Source organism: Truncatella angustata, assembly GCF_020726525.1.
Source record: "Truncatella angustata strain MPI-SDFR-AT-0073 chromosome Unknown BKA67scaffold_5, whole genome shotgun sequence".
In the NCBI taxonomy this organism is placed as follows: Eukaryota; Fungi; Ascomycota; class Sordariomycetes; order Amphisphaeriales; family Sporocadaceae; genus Truncatella; species Truncatella angustata.
In genome coordinates, this window is record NW_025763385.1 from 1,442,324 (window position 1) to 1,459,920 (window position 17,597).

Genomic DNA, 17,597 nt, shown 5'->3' on the forward strand with positions numbered 1-17,597 from the left:
CTGATGATACTTTTAGTAGTTATTCATGTACGTTCTGCATGGCTACTTCGCCCTCAGCAAAGCGTGCACACATTCTCGGCTAGAGGGTCCATCGTGAAACAGACGACATCCGCACTGTCTTGTCGACAAGTCTTTGACACGATCTAGACCGACGAATAAAATATTCTGATCGATATAACAAGCCCTTTTGTAGATCAGCTGGTAAGAGTATGCTCCAAAACAAAAGTTGTAGTTTTACAAAGAGAATTTGAGACATGGTGGTTTGAGGGTCAAATTTGAGCTGCTAAAAACCTTATCAGGGCTATTTGGGACATGATTGGTATTCATTAGTGAGTACTTCCTCGATGTTCGACCCAGGTACGGCAATGCGGAAGCTGTATTTTTGGGGGTCTGAGGTGCGCAACAAGGTTGAAATTGAAGCGAGCGCACTCAAGGCCTATGACAGATATTTGAGATCATCAGTAAGATGGTGCCGCCAAAAAAGAGGTTAGCACACCGGATCGGTGGCGGCTAGGAACCGTCGTGCACTTTTCTCTTTTTCTCGGCAAAGCAGTACCGGATGTGCCCTTTCCATACCTAGATTCCAGCAAAGCACATCGTGAGATATTGAGCTTACACTATCCAACACTCAGGCGTTATCTGGCGAGTAGCTGCATTGCATCTATCATTAACATATTAGGTATGGTTTCATTGTGGTTGGACCACTTTATACACAGCTCCTTTGTGCTTTGTGACACCTCCCAAATTTGGCTACAGGTAAGTTTAAGGACTGCTTGGGCCGTGATCTGACATTGTATAGCTAGACATGGCGGACAGCTTGCCGAGAATTGGTCGATGTTTGTCGCGGTTACAGCGGCAAGATGCGTCGCTACTGAGGAAACATGAATCTCTAATGTTGCTGTAGCTGTGGGGTCATAACTGCACAACGCGTCTTTGTCAGTAGTCTAGAAGAAATGGTAGTGCATGCCGTTGGAAAGGGGTACCATTTCTTCAGCTCATTGGGAGCTTGCACTCAAAAAGCAACGACATCAAGAAAAGTTCAGGTATGCATCATGGTTCTGATGAATGTATGTGTATGGCTTGATCGTCTGGTCCCTCACGCTTTCATAAAACCACAACACCACTAACGCAACCCTATTTTTCTTTCAAGCGACTCTACCACCAGCCCGAAGTCCGCGAACGTGGACACGCGAATGAGACCGAGCCAACACCGTTCCGCGACCGCATACCATCCATAGCTCGTTGACTCGTTCATTCACTCATAATCACATTCCCGTCGTACCCACATGCGCCAGTTCGTGAGTCCCGCTTTACGCCCACCTTCTTGATTGTCCCTCGCTAGGAGCACGGCTCCGTCTGGGTTTACTTCCGCCGGACCCTTCACGAGAATGTCCTCCCTGACCAGCGTATGCAGTCGAAGGACGTTGACCATATCTCGATGCGCTAAGGTTCTCCTTGTTGCTCAGTTGGCTGTGACTTCTGCCAGAGGACGCTTCGCTCCCAGCCGAATGTGGGAATACTGGCGAATTTCGAGGAAGTCTGCTCTTCATCCCTGCTGAAGAAATATCCATGCCTTGATCAGTGCTTACGCGACGGGGCAAGGATGATATGGGAAGGCCGCTTCCATCGCGGCTTCCTGGTCTATAGAGTGTAGGGCCGATATCCAATGGGACCGCCGTTCTCCGTTTGGGCGACGAGGCAATCTCAATATACGCGGCTTGCGATGCTCGGTGAGCAGATGTTGGTGTCATGGGTGTTGACATCGAAGAGTGTTGTAGAGAGGGAGGTGTATATATACGTCTGCTGCTCGGTCGTGTACGGCCGGAGCCAGAAGAGGATGAAGACGGCACAGACATTGCCGAAAGCGGGGGTGGTACGATACTGTCAGGGTCACCATTGATATGTAACCTAACAAGTTCGGATGCCAGATTTCGAACTAATACTGCCGAATCCTTATCGGCAAGAGTTTGGATCGCTTCAAGCAGATATCGAAGTTGTTTGTCTCTAGGACTGTTAAAGTAGTCTGCTTCGCGTGCATCCAGAATGTTCCGCACGAGACGGAGTAGATTGAGCCGTACGACAGCTTTCTTGTGGCCAAGCTTTTGTGCTATACCCAAAAACATCTCAGGTCTTGCTAATCTTGCCGACAAATCGGGACTAAGACGAAGTAATTTGAGGAGCGGTTCGAGAAGATTAGGATCGAAAGCGTTGATCTTCTGGGTATTGAGACACGCAACTATTGCCCCTGTAAAAGTACCATTAATGAGGTGGCCTTCCACCTTGGCGGTCTCTTCCTGCAACCTGGGACATATCAGCGAATGAGCAACGGCACTTCTCTAAGGGACAGAACGTACCAGACGAAAATAGCATCCAGAGCAGTAACCTGCCAATACTGGTCTGCAAGAAGAGATACATATAAGTCCAATCCCTTGTTTTGCCAAAGGAATCGTCGGCCTTTGCTGCCCGAATGAGCCATATCGCAAAGAATCGGCAACGCGAATTCTTTGGGTGGCCTATCTGTCTTCATAATTTTCATCAATAAAGGAATAATACCGTTGACCGCTGCATACTCCTGGCGATCCTTGTTCAATCGACAGAGGTTGAACATGGTATTCAAGACTTGATTGGAGATCTCGCGGAAATGGGGGTGACCCTTCTTGAGGCTAAGACTGAGAAGATCAATCAGGAAATCGATAGCGTCAGCGGAGTGGAGAGTCTCCAGAGTCGATGACAGCATCGACAGGTTCTTGATAAACTTGAGCATGGTGATTTGATGCGCAGGTGTCATTCTTCGAAGATCTTTCAGGACGCCTAATGTCGTTGTAAGCGCATTGTGGCACGAAGGGGCTGGACCTGCACTTACTCTTCAGGACTTGTCGGTCTGCTACCATCTCCTTGACATAATTCTCTGCTTGCGAGAACAGATAGAAGATGTTGACTATGCGACCTTCGACGAGCTCCTTCAACTCGTCCTCATCATCCTCGTCCAAAACCCTGTGCAACACGAGTGCTAGGGGGTCAAGAATTTTGTTCCGGGCAAAGATCCGGCAGAAGTCGTTTTTGGGAGTGGGTCCCTGGAGTTCGAACACATTCCAAATACCGTTGACACCAATAAGGACAAGGTCTCTTGTGTTATCATAGTCCTCGTCAAGGAACTCTACCAGCACATTGAGACCACCGGCACTGACAAACATTTGTAGAGTCAATGTGGAAGTTGTGTACATTTGCCGCACAAATGCTGCTGCTTCGAGCCGGATCTCGTTGGAATATTGCCTCGCTGCAAACTTGGTTATGATGGGAATGCCGCCAACGAAGCAAAGGTTCTCCTGAAGCTCGACATCATCCAGGATAATCTATTGCAGATATTAGCACCGAGTATGTTGATAGCTTTTGCCGTAAGATTTCGTCCTTACCGTGTTCACCACTTTCAAAAGTTGCAGTATCATATGTTGCCGACTCTTGACCGTGCAGGGCTCTAGTAGCTCAAGTATGGGAAGCAGGCCGTGTGCACTAATGATCAGGTCCTTTACTTCTGGATTTTCCCAAAGCAGTGCGAGCTGAAATAATGGTTAGCGCATGTAGGAGATCAGGGTGTGACGAGCAGGCAACAATGTACCAGATCTTCCGATAGCTCGGCCAGCCTGTGCTCCCCTTCTATCATCTTGATTGACCGTACTGCCTCTTCGACCTTTTCCGCAAGTCGCGCATGTCGATCACGAGCAATGTTCGCCTCGAGATCCATTTCATCCCAGCCAGGATCCATGGCTGCAAAGGGATCGTCCTCGTCTTCCTCGTCACCGAGCCACGAGTTATTCGAAAGCTTTGACAGCACCATGAGACCACCCGCCTCAGATCCCTTGTCGCTCTCGTCCTTCTCCGTAATCTCGTCAGTAGGTCCGAACACGTCCGAGAAATCCTCATCGCCCTCGTCCTCCGCAAAGCGTTGTATCTCTATGGTTGAGTTCGTTCTCTGAAGTTGACGGTCTGGAAGCACAGACGGCCGTGATGACGCCTGCCTCCTGAGACTTCCTGCTTGTGGACTCTGCATAGACCGCGGTAGTGATGTCAAGTCAGAGGGGTGGAATAGTTGAGGGGCATCAGGCTATATTGCGTGAGTAAGACATGGCTGGCGGGGATCGAAATAGTACAAACCTTCTTCATTTGACCTAATCTCTGGTTGAACACGGCAACGTCGTGATCGTCATCCCCAAATAAATCCGAATAATCTTCTACAGTATGTTCCCTAAAAAGAGTAGCATCAGGCCGAGACGGCAATTCAAATTTAGTCCCCATGTTCTTATTTTGCGACCTCGGCCTTTGATGGCTAGTGACTGGACGTTTCTTGGGTGAGGACGAAGATTTGGAGGTTGAGGACGACTTCCTCCTCGGCTGTATATCAGGGACTGAAAGCTGTCGCTCTTTGTGAGGAGAAATATTCCAGGGTCGGATAGTCTTTTCCTGGGGATCTTCATCTCGAAAATTCTTCATGGTCTTAAGCTCACCATCAGCGGTGTCGTCCCAATTACCCGAAACGGACCGCGTTGATGAGTTGAAAGCAAATTGTTTAATTCGATCTGCTGATAACAATCCACCAAAGTTATCTTGAGGTTTTAATTTTGGAAGGTGTAAGGCGGTGGGGGAGATGGCTGTGACAAAATCGTCATCCCAGTTATCGTCATCTGCACATTTGTCAGAAACTCCCAATCACGGATGATGAATGCTATTGTAGCTTGGAGGGGTCCGCATTATGCGCTTGACATGAAACTTACCATCAAGCTCGGGAGACCTGTAATCTTCGGCAGTCGGTTTCGGCTTTGCTAAAGACAAAGGTCCCTTCGCGGGTGTCGTGAGCCTCGTCGTTTGGTCAGGAGCAGCATAGCGGGATCCTTGGCGACCATGTTGTGGTTCTATGGGGTTCGACCCCGTAGAGGCACGGAGGTGTGAGTCTGAGTCCAACGCCTTGTTCCATTGCTTAACTTCTTCCACAGCCTGGCTGAAATTTCCAGGAGCTTTTGCAACAGGAGCATCACTCCTCCGGCATCCTACTATCCAATTGTGTTTGAGTAGTTTCTTTGCAGAAACCCTAAGATTTGGGTCTTTCTGAAAACACTGTATTAAAAAGTCGCGAGCGGCCTGTCTAATGTTAGTCATGTACTACCATAAGAGCTTGGGAATCGAAGCAGTAGGGGGCGACCTTACTGAAGAAACGCCTTCTGGTAGTGGCGGGTGATCATCGTTGACTATAGCAAAAAGGGCTGGCATTGCCTGTAAATGGTGATATGGCGGTTTGCCTTGAAGCAGCTCAATGACTGTGCACCCTAAACTCCAAATATCTGAGGCGGGAGTAGCACCTGAAAGCTCAATAATTTCAGGGGCCATCCAGTATGGGGTTCCCACGACTTGGTTCTCCTTATCCGGCCCACTCAGGGTACTCGTAGACACACCAAAATCGGCGAGCTTGACTTTGCCATCTTTGGTGGTCAGGATGTTGGCTCCCTTGATGTCACGATGTATCACACCCTGGTCGTGCAGGTACTGTAGACCTTGCAGCACCTGGGTCATGTAAATTCCAACGAGGTTCTCTGGAAACTTTCCATACGCTTTGCATATAGAGTGCAGGGAGCCATTCTCGCAGTATTCCAGGATAATGTTTAGGCAGTCGATAGACTTGACGAAACCTATATACTTGACAATGTTGTCGTGATGCAGGTTCTTGAGCAAGTCGATTTCGGCCTCGATCATGCGCAGCTCGCTCTTGGGCAAGTTCCCTAGTTTGATCTGCTTCACCGCAACGGCCTCACCAGTGCCCCAATGGATTGCCTTGTAGACGGCACCGAAAGCGCCTTTGCCCAAGCATTCGCCGAGACGGTAGTCTTTCAAACCAGCATCTTGGACAGCCCTGTCGCGGCCACTGCTCCCCTTCCTCCTGGGTGTGTCCGGTGTTCTCTCGTGTCGGGCTGCTACGACGGCAGGCTTGCCGTTTGCGGCGCCGTGGTGTTGGCGCTCGCTATTGGACGAGGTCGACGCATTCGAGGAGTGGCCCGAAGTGGGCGCCATGGCCGCTTTGGAGGAAGCCGTGGGCTATCTCAGCCTTGATGTCTGCGTTGGGTCCCCGCTCCAGGATCTTCCAAATCCAGGTACGGGTTCAGGGTCAGATCCAGATCCAGATTTGTTCTTGGATTTGGATTTGGATTTAGATTTGTTGTTTTCTCCAATTGTGTTACGAGATCGGATCTCGAATGTGGGGGAGGCACGCGCGCTCGGTGGTAATGGAGTTGGTCCTCGATCATTGGATTTCCCCAGTCGCAGTGTCTCTCTTCTTCGTCTGCGTCTTCTTCTTCCTCTTCTTCCTCTTTGGCTTCCTTTATCTCTCTCTCTCTCTCTCTCTCTCTTCTTCCTTCCAATGTCGGCACCTGGAGTTGTAGCAGTTGTCGAATATGCCCCCAAAAAAAAACCACAACTGGGAACGGCCGAAATGACGTGGAATGGGCTCGGGGCGGCCGGTATTGCTTGGGCACTCTTGATCGCCTTAGCTGGGTGCAGGCCCCGGCAGCGGTCGACGATGCGGTGCAAGTACCAGCTGAGGTGGGGAGTTGGGCGGCGTATTTGCTGCGTAGTAGCTCTCTTTAGGTCGTGATTCCAGGCAATATCCCTTCTTTCGACCTCAAAACCACATCATAAGTAATCAAAAACCCCTAGGCGCAAACAAACAAACAAAAACCACCCCCAAATAATGAGCTTTTCCCGTGCGAAGTGAGCGAAAAGAACGAATGAAAGCAGGGGGAAAGGATCCGTCATTCGAGAAAAAGCAGCGAGCCGCGTGCCGTCATGGATCATGTAGAACACGAGCCGCTAAGTTAACTCCCTACAGCAAAGAGCAAGCACAAGCTTCAAGCACAAGCACAAGCAAGTAGGTTAGGACTTTGTGTTCCAGCTTCCATGTCTCTCGCTTGCCAGCCTGTTTCACCTTTTAGCTGCATCTCAATCGCGGGGTTCCGGTATGTTCACCGTTTACATACACAGTACTATTCTACGGGCACTGCAGCGGCCGCATCTCAATGCGCTTCCACAGATTACCTGTACATAGATGCAGTAGTTCGGGATCCTATTGGATTGATGGTACCCAATTGGGTTGGGCACGTTATGCGCCGGCGCTGTCTGCCAAATGAGCAAGCCATGGTAACTTATGGTGGTGCCAGAAAGCCAGCCTCAACCCTCTACAGTAGCCGCAGAGACACCGAACAACTTTATCCACTCTCTTGTCCTTCCAGACCACTGAACAACTGCGGCTAGCTTAAAGTATGCACCCAGAGCAGCGGCTCAGGAACAAGCAGCGCACACCCCTTGGGGACCACAGGTCACTCCCACTTACAAGGTAGCGCCTGTAAAGGCAACAGTGAATCGGCCTGCTACGCAGACTCAACACTTACCTGTCTAGACATGCATGCCGCATCCAGGGCGATTAACATGTCATCGTGCTCGCTTACAGGCAAGCAGACTTTGTTGCTTACTTCCTAGGGTTGGTTTTAATCTCGGTATGAACTATCCCAGGCGAATCTAGTATTATTTTGCGACATATATGCGACGGCAATTGGTTCAATTTCAGGTTTGCATCCAAGTCCGTCCAGTAGATAGATGGCAGTAGGTCGTTCCGCCACTTGCAAAAGACTTATGTGTCCGTGATATGGCATTCAGTCTAGACCAAGGTTAGCCGGCTCGGAGTTCTGATCTTCCAGGGTCGGCAGATTTTGTGAGCAGCCATGAACCGAGCCCGATCACAAGATGCTGTAGGAAAACGGTTGCAGTCAACAAGGATAACATTAATCGTACAGCTCTGACGTCCAATTCTTGATTCGTATGGTTCCAGATGTTTCAGGGCTGCAGTTCCATTAAAGCTGCATTCCCGTCTCACATGTTTCCCTCCGAGATGTTTCACCTCGCAAATATACAGATTATTAACTGTACAGCAAGCTCGTGCGATGGTTGCACGCATTAATTCCTTGTAGCTGACTCCAACGCCATCGCTTTTCCTAACGCCTGTACCGGGTGGAAACAACCTGTCTCCACCGAACGCCGACTAAATCAACCAAGGCTAAACGCCGTGTTTTCTGTAAGCTGGATCATTCCTGTGTCATGGAACGTGTGAGTCCAACTGAAGCCCACCACTGGTCTGGGATGTCCTGACGAGAAGCCAAGCCTGAGACAATGTGCTGCATCTGTGATAACCATTCCAATCTATCCATCCCGTCATCCTCTGCCGCCGGTAGCAAATCAGCTGTCACATCGGCGTAAGACCGCCGTCCACCATGCGGTGTGGGGCGCCTTGAGGGCTGAACTCGCATATCTTCCACTTCCCTGTCCTCGTCATCATCACTTTCCGCGTTTAGATCCGCCGGATCGACTGGATCACAAGGAGGCTCAACCTCCTCGATGGGAGTGGTAACCGACGTGTTGGTTGAGCTAGCAGTTACTTGAGAGGCTGCACCTGAGACAGTGGTCGAAGCAAAGGACGATCCCACGCTCGGGGGCTGCGGATCAGGCGTGATAGATGACTGGAGAGTATCCCATGCACTGTCGTCCTCCGGGCTTCGTTCTCGGTCTCCAAGTCCGTCCATGTACCTGACATAACGGCCAAGCCGGCGTGGTCTCATCCTGGGAGCAGCATCGGGAAGATTGCGGCGTCGGCGGTACTCGTTGAGATACTCGCCCGGGTCGGGGTTTCTAGCTCGGGAAGAACGACTCGCAGCAGCTGACTCGTAGCTGCTTTGGCGATGAAGTACAGGAGGCCGAAGCCGGCCAGGGATGTAGGGTAAATCACGGGAGCGGTGAGGCACACTTCCCTCGCGGCTGGCAGATCTTCTGTGGTCAGACCAAAGGCGAGAATCCAGATCCATGGTACCATCTGGCCGAAGATAATCGCTTCGCATGTAGCTCTCCCCGGCAATCAAGCCCTCTGGCCCAGGAAGGGCAGTTGTTTGAAGAGGATGGCCGGCTCGTCTAGCCTCGCGCTCTTCCCAGCGCGCCAAGGAATCCTCCCATTGTGACAAGGATCCATCGTCGCCCATGTCATGATCAATACTGTTCCAAAGATCATATCGTCTGGCATGGTCAATAGTAGCACCGTCGCTGGACCGCATCACTTCAGGTTGTCGTGGGCGCGGCTCTGATTGTACGCGCTCGCGCTCTCGCTCGCGCTCGGTGGTGGTGCCTTCGTTGCCATCATTGCCACCACTCTGAAGGGCATGAAGCAGGTGGAGGCGGTGTGTTCTCGTCTCAAGCAGCTGACGCCTACGCTCAGCGCGACGAATAGGCGATCGCGTGTTGGCAGGATCTGCAGGGTTCCTGGAGGCGGATTTGGAAGCGATGTCAGACTCGACAGGGGCATGGAAGAGGCTAGATATGATAGGATCAGTATGAAATGAGCACGAGATTTACATACATGCCGTATGCAAATTAATGCAAAAGCAGATGAGAATAGTGAAGCCTACAATGCAAAAGAAAATGAGAAGAAAAGGTGGCAATGCGAGTTCGTAAAGCTGAAGAGAGAATAGAGGACGCGACTTGATGCGACAGTAAAGCGCGTCGAGCGCGTCAGGACGACTTACGGGAGGCCCATCTTTGGTGAGTTGGCTGGTGGCGGTGCGCGTCGTGCAGTGATGGCGAGGTAGTGCAAGTAAGTAGTGGGTGGTTGAGTCGCGACGTGACGGGACGTGACGTGACGTGACGGGGCGTGACGGGGAATGACGGAGCTGGAACTGGACTGGAACTGGGACCACCACCGGGCAAGGCTACTTAAGACTTTTGGGCCACAGTTGCGCGCAGGCAGGCATGCGAAAGCGACCGACGGAAGGCGACCGACGAGAATACCCGCCAGGAATAGGGAAAGACCCGTTGAGAGGAAAACGAATGAAGAAATGAGATGAAGAGAAGAGAAGCTGATGTGCGCAATGCAATGCGCCGGTTGTCAGCTACCAACAAATGGTCGTCGCGAAAGCAAACGGACCCAATTCAATTCACCTTCGTGGGGTATTAACAGTTGGTTGTTGTGGAGGAGTTCAAAGGGGGACTTTGAAAATCTCAAGGGGGCTGACGATTGCTCTTTTGAGTGAGCTGTTGCCGTGACTGCCAATGGCAACCACGCCTGATCCCTGTTTCAAGTCAACTGTTAGCTCAAGTTAAGGATGGACTTCATCTCAGGCGCCATTTTGCTGCCAGTTTCATGTTGCCATCATCTGAATCCTATCATGCGATCCCGGCAAGCGCCTCTTGCTCATTGGCTGGCACTTCTGCGGGCCCGAGCTTGACATGCCTGCACTCTGGACCGTCAGCCCGTTCGATGTTCCATGTTCGATAACTTATTAGCCCGGCTACATATATAGAGCTACTGTGCATAACTACGGATCCGTAGCACCATTGAATCGCTGACAGCCGTTGCTACTGTACGGATCCCGATTGCGTACTGTCGCTGCTGGGCATTGCAAAAGCGCAACATTCAAACCGGGCGCCACCTAGTTGTAATGACTCACTTCTTCAAGTTGTTTACGCATCGGCAGTGCCACAAAGCATAGCGATTCCTCCACATTGAAACAAACTATCCCGCCGAGCATTGTGCTGTGGTGCCTTCTCATCCAGCGAAATGATTGAGCTGGGGTTGTCGAGAATCCAGAGATTGTTGCAGAAGACGCCCCAGACATGGAAGGCTATCCACGTAGCTGGCACAAACGGAAAGGGCTCGATTTGTGCCTACCTGACTGCCATGCTACGGGCCAATAACATCACCTGTGCCAAGTTCACCTCGCCTCATTTGATAGATCGATGGGACTGCATTTCCATCAACGACCAGGCCGTGTCTGAAACCAGGTTTCGGCACTTTGAAGACTTGGTCAAGAAAAGAAACGAGGAGTGGCAGGTTGGTGCAAGCGAGTTCGAATTGCTTACGGCCACTGCTTTTGAGATCTTCGAGGCAGAACAGGTGCGGGTGGGTGTCGTTGAAGTTGGCATGGGAGGGAGGCTTGATGCGACCAACATGTTGAAGCAGAAAAGTGTCACAATCATTTCCAAGATTGGTCTCGATCACCAGTCCTTCCTGGGAAACACTCTCTCAGAGATAGCGTTGCAGAAGGCCGGCATTATGCGACAAGGTGTCCTTTGTGTTGCCGATGCAAGCAATCCTACCTCCGTTCTTGAGGTGCTTGAAGCTCATAGCAAAGAGGTCGGGGCCAACCTCAAAATCGTGTCCCCAGAGTCCAGCCCTCTTGCGCAGTCGTTACAAAATGACCTCGAGCCTCACCAGGTTCAGAACCTCGCACTCGCTGACGAGGGTTTTCGCCTGGCTTTTCCACACCTCACGCGAACCGCAGAATCTCTGTCACCAGCGATCAGAAACGTGTCATGGCCAGGGCGGCTACAAAACCTGAGCATAGAGGCCATAACAGGTCGTCAAGAGCAGGTTCTCTTAGACGGAGCGCACAACCCCCAATCGGCCGAGGTTTTGGCTCAGTTTGTCCAGAAACGCTGGAGAAAAGATGGGCCAGCACAGTCAGTGACTTGGGTCCTTGCAGCATCACAGGGCAAAGATCTGACGGAAATTATCAAGACACTCATACAGCCCCAAGATCGTGCTGCTGCGGTGGAGTTTGGCCCTGTCGACGGTATGCCCTGGGTAAAGCCAATGGAAGCGGGACATGTCCTGAATATGGTTCAATTCGAAAACCCTTCAGACCTGCATAACTCTGGGCCAGACTTGCGGGACGCTCTGCAATGGGCATCTCAAGTCTCGAACAAAGGACCAATTGTGATTGCCGGCAGCTTATACCTAGTCTCTGATGTTCTGAGGTTATTGCGCAAGCAGTCTGACATCTGAAATAAATTACCACCAGTTGTTTCCGGCAATGGCTTGGTAGATCATCATTTAGCCACATGGGACACTATGGAACCAAGAAATCCTAACGGCACTGCCTTTTACTTCCCGAGATCATATCATGAAGACCGGCTCCCAGCAACGATTCGGTAGATTGTCCCCAGTCCCTTTCCTTCACTGGAACCGGCTGCGAAACGACTCCTTGCCCACGACGTCGTCCTGTCAGATGAAAGCCGTCAGGACCATTCATCACAATTCGAAGTCGATACTGACCAGCATCAAAGTTCAAAGTTCGGCCGTTGTTTCCACCAAGCTTTAGCAGTCCAGTCATCCTGCCGTAATATTTGTCGGTATCCCTTCTTGAAGAAATTGACATATTTAACATTCAACACTCCACAACTCGTCCAGAAAGATAACAGGATTGGTACGCAGCTGGTAGGGTTTCAGGAATCTTCAAGTCTATTGGCTCGTCGCTGAGTCTGATAACCTGATTCGCGTCATTCAGCATATGCGACTCTGCGCGGTAATCCTCATCAGCGCTGAGAAGCTTCTTTAGTGACGAACACATTCTGATCCAATTCGAACAGTCTAGTAGAGCTCAAGCAGCAAACCAGCAAACCAACAAGTGATTGATCGTGCACGTGGGATTTTTGCCTCTGTGACTACTACATACATTTGAGAGACGGAAATAAAACGAGTCAAGTTCAAGCAAACCCCTTTTTCGATGCTTCCCAGACAATTTGCTCGCCTGCCCTTTTTCGATGCCACAACCCGAAAACAAAATGGTGCCTTCCATGAATAACATCCCTCGAGGCAACGAAGGACACATTTGCCGCATCAATATTCCTTACAACTACTATATGCAGCCTCAAAGCACGAGTCTTCCTAAACGCCAGACAAAAACAAAGTCTAGTATATCTCGACATGATCCTAATCGTAGTCCATCATCGTATCACAGCACACAAAAGATACCGTATTATGTTTAATCGCCCGATGCCCCGAGGACCAAGTTAAAATGGCCCCTTCGTACTTCCTTCCCGAGTTACTTGTTCGAAGCCTTCCAAGACTCGAGAGCGCTAGCAAGTTCCGTGGCGTTCTCTGGCTTCTTTACCTGTAAAACCCACGTCTCAAGACCAGATCCGTCGTCGTTAGAGGTCATGACTTTAACTGTCTTCTTATCTGCCTTGTAAGCGACATTTGGCAGCAGGGCTTTGTTCATCGCAACATTTCCACTCGGTTCAGCACGAAGCAGAATACGAACAGCGCCTGTTGTCTTGTGTTTGAGCAATCGTAAAGGTCCGATACCCCTAGTTTGCCAGGGCGACTTGGAAGCCGGGCTGTCTTCGCCAGGATCCACCGTGACATATCTCATGGCTTTGGCTCTGACGTCGAACACAACATCTTCGTCTTCCTCTCCAGGTCCACCCTGGGTCAATGAAATCTGCTCTTGGGGAGGTTCAGCATCACCATCTGCCTGCTGTGTCTGTGGCTCGGGTGTTCCACTAACCGGCGTAGTGTTCATGCTGGACCCAGCAGGAAACGGGGAGTTGGCTCCGGGAGCACTACCACCTGGCTGTAGACCACTGAAAATACTTGGGGCGGATGGCTGGGGTGCGAAGAGATTCGTTGAGCTCTGCTGAGGGGTCGACTGGGGGGTCGCGGATGTGAAACTGAATGTGGGTGCAGATGCATTAGCATTTGGCTGGCCACCGAAAAGAGGCTTGCCTTGGTCAGCAGGCGCAGGTGCAGATGAAGATTGTCCGCCAAATTGGAAGTTGAAAGATCCAGCAGGAGTTGGAGTTCCTGAGGCTGCCCCGAAAGACTGGGTAGGGGGGCCACTTGCACCGCCAAATGGGTTAGACGATACATCACCGCCTGCTCCGAATGTAAAAGATCCAGTAGCGGGTGCTGCAGAGCTACCACCAAACGTGAAAGATGAGCCACCGGCTGGAGCTCCATTGGGTTGCGAGCTCGACTGGCCGAAAGTAAAGGAAGAGTGGTTACCACCTGTAGGCGCATCGCTCTGCTGGCCGAAGGCGAAAGAAGCATTGCTATTGCCAAAAGAATTTGCAGAAGCAGCAACATCAGGCTTCGGTGTTTGTGACCCAAACATTCCAGAACCCTCAAATGAGGGTGCAGGCGAGGGACTTGCCTGGCGCGCTGCGCCACCAGCACCTCGAAGCCTCTTGGGGGTCAAAATTTTCCTGCCAGGGACAGGACTACCTGCAGCTTCTCCAGTGACATTCCCGAACATTGTCTTCTTCTCAGGTTGATCGTTTGAGGGCGCAGCTGGCTGCGAGGCACCAAAAGTAAAAGAAGATGATGCTGGCTGGCTTGCAGTGTTACCGTTTTCGTCGGGCCGGCCAAACATGACTTTCTTAGCCGGTTGAAGGTCGTCCTCGGCGCTCCTCTTGTTTGACGTGCTACCTGCAGAAGCAAACGGATTGGCAGGAGCGGCTCCGAAGAGGTTCGCAGGGGTCGATGAGCTATTATTTCCAAAGAGATTAGACGATGAAGAGGTCGTGTTATTGCCAAATAGGTTGGAAGCTGGTTTTGGAGGCTCAGTAGATGATTGGAATCCACCGAATAGGGGCGCAGGAGCAGGTGTTGAAGCACTGGTTTCTGTGCTTGGTTTGCCAAAGAGCGGCTGAGAGCCAAAGGCATTTTGCGTTGGCTCTTTCTTGACAGTCACGTCTCCGTTGACTGTGGATGGCGCTCCAAAGCCTCCTTGAGATCCAAATAAACTCTTAGGCGGTTCCTGATCTGGTGCCTGTGCTTCCATTGAATGATCAGCTTGACCAAACAGCGGCTTCGATGTAGGTGCACCTCCAAACGAGAACGATGCAGAAGGGGCCGGCTGGGTGTTGAAAATGGAGGATGTGGTTGGAGCGGTCGCAGTCTCTGTGGTTTCCTTCTCTGCGGGCTTTTGTAGGCTGCTAAACAGGGAGCCTGAAGGTTGCTGGCTAGTGCTGTCTGGGGATTTCGCGCCAAACAATGTTCCTGCCGATGGCGTTGGAGCGGGTTGTTCTGGTTCAGCCGGTTTACTGAAATTGCCAAAAAGCGGCTGTGACGTTTGTTGAGTGGTAGTTGCTGGCTGATCAGCAGGCTTTGCGCCGAAGAGAGGCTGAGAGGATTGCTCCGGCGGCTTTACACCAAAAAGAGGTTGCGAGGGCTGCTCGGCGGGCTTGATACCGAAGAGAGGCTTGGGGGAGTCTGCCCCGGTAGCCGGCTTGAACAACGAGTTTCCAAATAGAGAAGACGAAGAGCTAGCAGGGCCATTCTCAGACTTCTTGAGCTCGCTTGCAGTTTCATCTGCAGCTGGGGCAGCGGGTTGAGAAGGAACTGAGCTGTCACTCTTGCCGAATACAATGGGTGTTGATGCAGGGTTAAAGGTGAAATCTCCAGGGCCCTTAGCTGGAGTCTCTGTCTGCTCGGTCTCAGCAGCTGCCTCTTTCACAGGTGAAGAGGCTCTAGGTGTCTCCTCGACAGACGTCTCTCGGAGAGGCTGACCATTAGCTCCAAATGACACGCGGCCAAACAGACCGCCTTTCGTATCATCCACAGGCTTCTCTGGTATGGTTTCGGCAGGCTTGTTGAAGACGCTCGCGAATGGGTTGGAAGCGGGCGCGGCGGGCTTGTTGAACCCAAATAGAGAGCCTCCAGATCCTGCGACAGGGGGTGTAGCAGTACCCGTGCTAGCTACCGCGCTGGGAGCAGCATCTTGACTTCCCGTCTCAGGCTGTGACTCACCAGATTCTGAATCGGTATCATCACCATTCTCAGCGCCGCTGTTGTTCGCTGAGCTCTCTGAAAGATAGCCGAAAATGTTACCGGCCTTGGGTGCTAGACCTGAGCCAAACTTGTGGCTGCCTAAGACGGAGTCCTTGGCTCCGTTGAGAGCTTGACCCGGTTGGAAATGAGTTGAATTGAGCTTCAACGAGTCAACGACGCCGTTGGAAGGTGCCGCATAGGGGTTTGATTTCGTCGCGAAGACGGACTTTGGCCCATCATCCGGTTTCGTTACGCCAAAGAGGGGTGGCATAGTTGTGCCAGTAGTAGTGCTTGCGCTCGCGCCGAAGGTTGGCTTTTTAGCGGGCGAGCCTACAGGAGTCGAGCTGGCCGACTGAACATTGTTGATGATGCCCTCCAGTTTCGATCGCGCAGCTGATGGCGTAGCCTTTTTTGGGTTGTTGCGCTCATTCTCGTCGTCTTCGTCTGCCTCAACTGCCTTGCGCTTCTTGAAAGGAGAGGGGGCAAACCTGGGGATTTCGGCAGTGGATTCATGATCAGCACTACGTTTCTTGTTTTGGTTGAAGATGGAAGTCTGGAGCGCATTGCCCTTACGCTGAGCGTTCTCGTCGGTCTTGGAGGCAGTGTTACCAAAAGGTGCACTGGGAGTAATGTTCGTGGTGGTTGTGGTAGCATTTCTGGACTCGGGCTCGGGCTCGGGTAAGCCGTGGGCTTTCCGCCATTTTCTCATGACCTCCTCTGAAGGCTTGACATTCTTGAACTCGTAAAGCCCATAACGCAGCATGATTAGACCCCGACTCTTCTCATACTCCTTGGCAAAATTGATGATATTCAACTTCCAGTCCTTCTTGGCAAAGATCTCATTTGCGGCATATTTGAGTCGTCGCAGGTCTAGAATGCAGAAGAACTGCCTCCTCTGATCATCGTCGAATTCGGGGGGGCATTTGTGGGCGAGATATTGGTCGGCATATACAGTGCCTTTCCTGTTTTTGAGATGACTGGGCACTGCGTTCGAGATTTCCAGGCCCGTAAGTCCCTCGTCAGGATCTGGTATCCTTTGTTTGAAAAGTTCTTGCGGCGCGGTGCCGGCCATGCCAGTCTGGGCGCCTTTGGGGGCAAGTTTTCGGATAGAGGCCGGGGTCTTGGTAGCCTCGGCGGGCAGTCGGGGAGCGAAGGGTGTGATGCGGCTAGGCCTGGGTGTGGTTTCTGTTCTGAACAAATCCTTGACAATTGGTGCGCCAGATGCAGAAGCAGATGTGGCTCCAGATGCGGATGGAGCCGGCGCTGTTGTGACTCGACTCGGACCATGGGAGCTCCGAAGGGGTGACGCCCGGCGCATGGGCACGAGAGAAGATCTGAACCTGTTGGCGGCGGGCGTGATGGAGCTATGGGAGCCGGGAGCGGCGCTCGTGCGACGAGGCGTCGGCTTCGGGTTGAAGCTCGCGGACATGTTTGTCTGAGGCAGTAGGATTCGAAGTGGGAGGAATGCGAGACTCGCAGAGGTCGCGCTGACTACAGCCGTATACGTGGTCGCAGTGTATTGCGATGGTCTGGCTTGACAAGATGGACTCGTGTTGATATTGAGGGGTCTTGTAGCATGCTCCCTCGAGAGGCAAGGGTGGCGATGAGAAGAAGGGTCTTGGGTCTTGGGTCTTGTGTCTTTGGTCTTGGGTCTTGGTAGTGGCCGAGCAGCAGGGGGAGAGACTATTGCATCATTGCCTACACAGCGCGTGAAAGGGAAATAAAAAGACGGCCTTGTATCAAAGTTTTTCGATGATATTCGTGCCTTGACGCGAGTAATTCACGTGTTGGGATTATTGTTGATGTGATATCGGGTGCCCTCGAAGCTGGATTTTTAGGCGTTGAAGAAATCGCGGCCGGGTGGTCGTTATTTTGAGTGGACCGCAAAGCAAAGCAAAGCAAAAGAATTAGAAGCTTGGGCTAGGTTGGCTAGGGAGGCCGACTGGGTACGCTAACTAGGTGCGCT

At 51.6% G+C, this 17,597-nt stretch overlaps 4 protein-coding genes across 4 annotated transcripts; 1 reads left to right on the top strand and 3 right to left on the bottom strand.

Moving 5' to 3' along the window:
- Positions 1 to 1,310: 1,310 nt before the first annotated feature.
- Positions 1,311 to 6,057, bottom strand: BKA67DRAFT_659593 (septation protein H; the record flags this gene model as incomplete). The annotated part of the gene is made up of 8 exons (XM_046107469.1): positions 1,311 to 2,301; positions 2,355 to 2,811; positions 2,864 to 3,353; positions 3,414 to 3,557; positions 3,617 to 4,102; positions 4,153 to 4,679; positions 4,770 to 5,133; positions 5,200 to 6,057. The coding sequence occupies 8 exons, from the start codon at positions 6,055 to 6,057 to the stop codon at positions 1,311 to 1,313; spliced, it is 4,317 nt and encodes a 1,438-aa protein (XP_045957217.1).
- Positions 6,058 to 8,120: 2,063 nt separating this feature from the next.
- Positions 8,121 to 9,616, bottom strand: BKA67DRAFT_536645 (uncharacterized protein; the record flags this gene model as incomplete). The annotated part of the gene is made up of 2 exons (XM_046100194.1): positions 8,121 to 9,393; positions 9,606 to 9,616. The coding sequence occupies 2 exons, from the start codon at positions 9,614 to 9,616 to the stop codon at positions 8,121 to 8,123; spliced, it is 1,284 nt and encodes a 427-aa protein (XP_045957218.1).
- A 1,020-nt stretch (positions 9,617 to 10,636) lies between these two features.
- On the top strand, positions 10,637 to 11,863 carry BKA67DRAFT_593074 (folylpolyglutamate synthase-like protein; the record flags this gene model as incomplete). The annotated part of the gene is made up of 1 exon (XM_046104899.1): positions 10,637 to 11,863. One exon carries the CDS (start codon positions 10,637 to 10,639, stop codon positions 11,861 to 11,863), a length of 1,227 nt encoding a protein of 408 aa, XP_045957219.1.
- A 1,039-nt stretch (positions 11,864 to 12,902) lies between these two features.
- BKA67DRAFT_659596 (uncharacterized protein) lies at positions 12,903 to 17,060 on the bottom strand (the record flags this gene model as incomplete). The annotated part of the gene is made up of 1 exon (XM_046107470.1): positions 12,903 to 17,060. One exon carries the CDS (start codon positions 17,058 to 17,060, stop codon positions 12,903 to 12,905), a length of 4,158 nt encoding a protein of 1,385 aa, XP_045957220.1.
- Between the last annotated feature and the right edge of the window lie 537 nt (positions 17,061 to 17,597).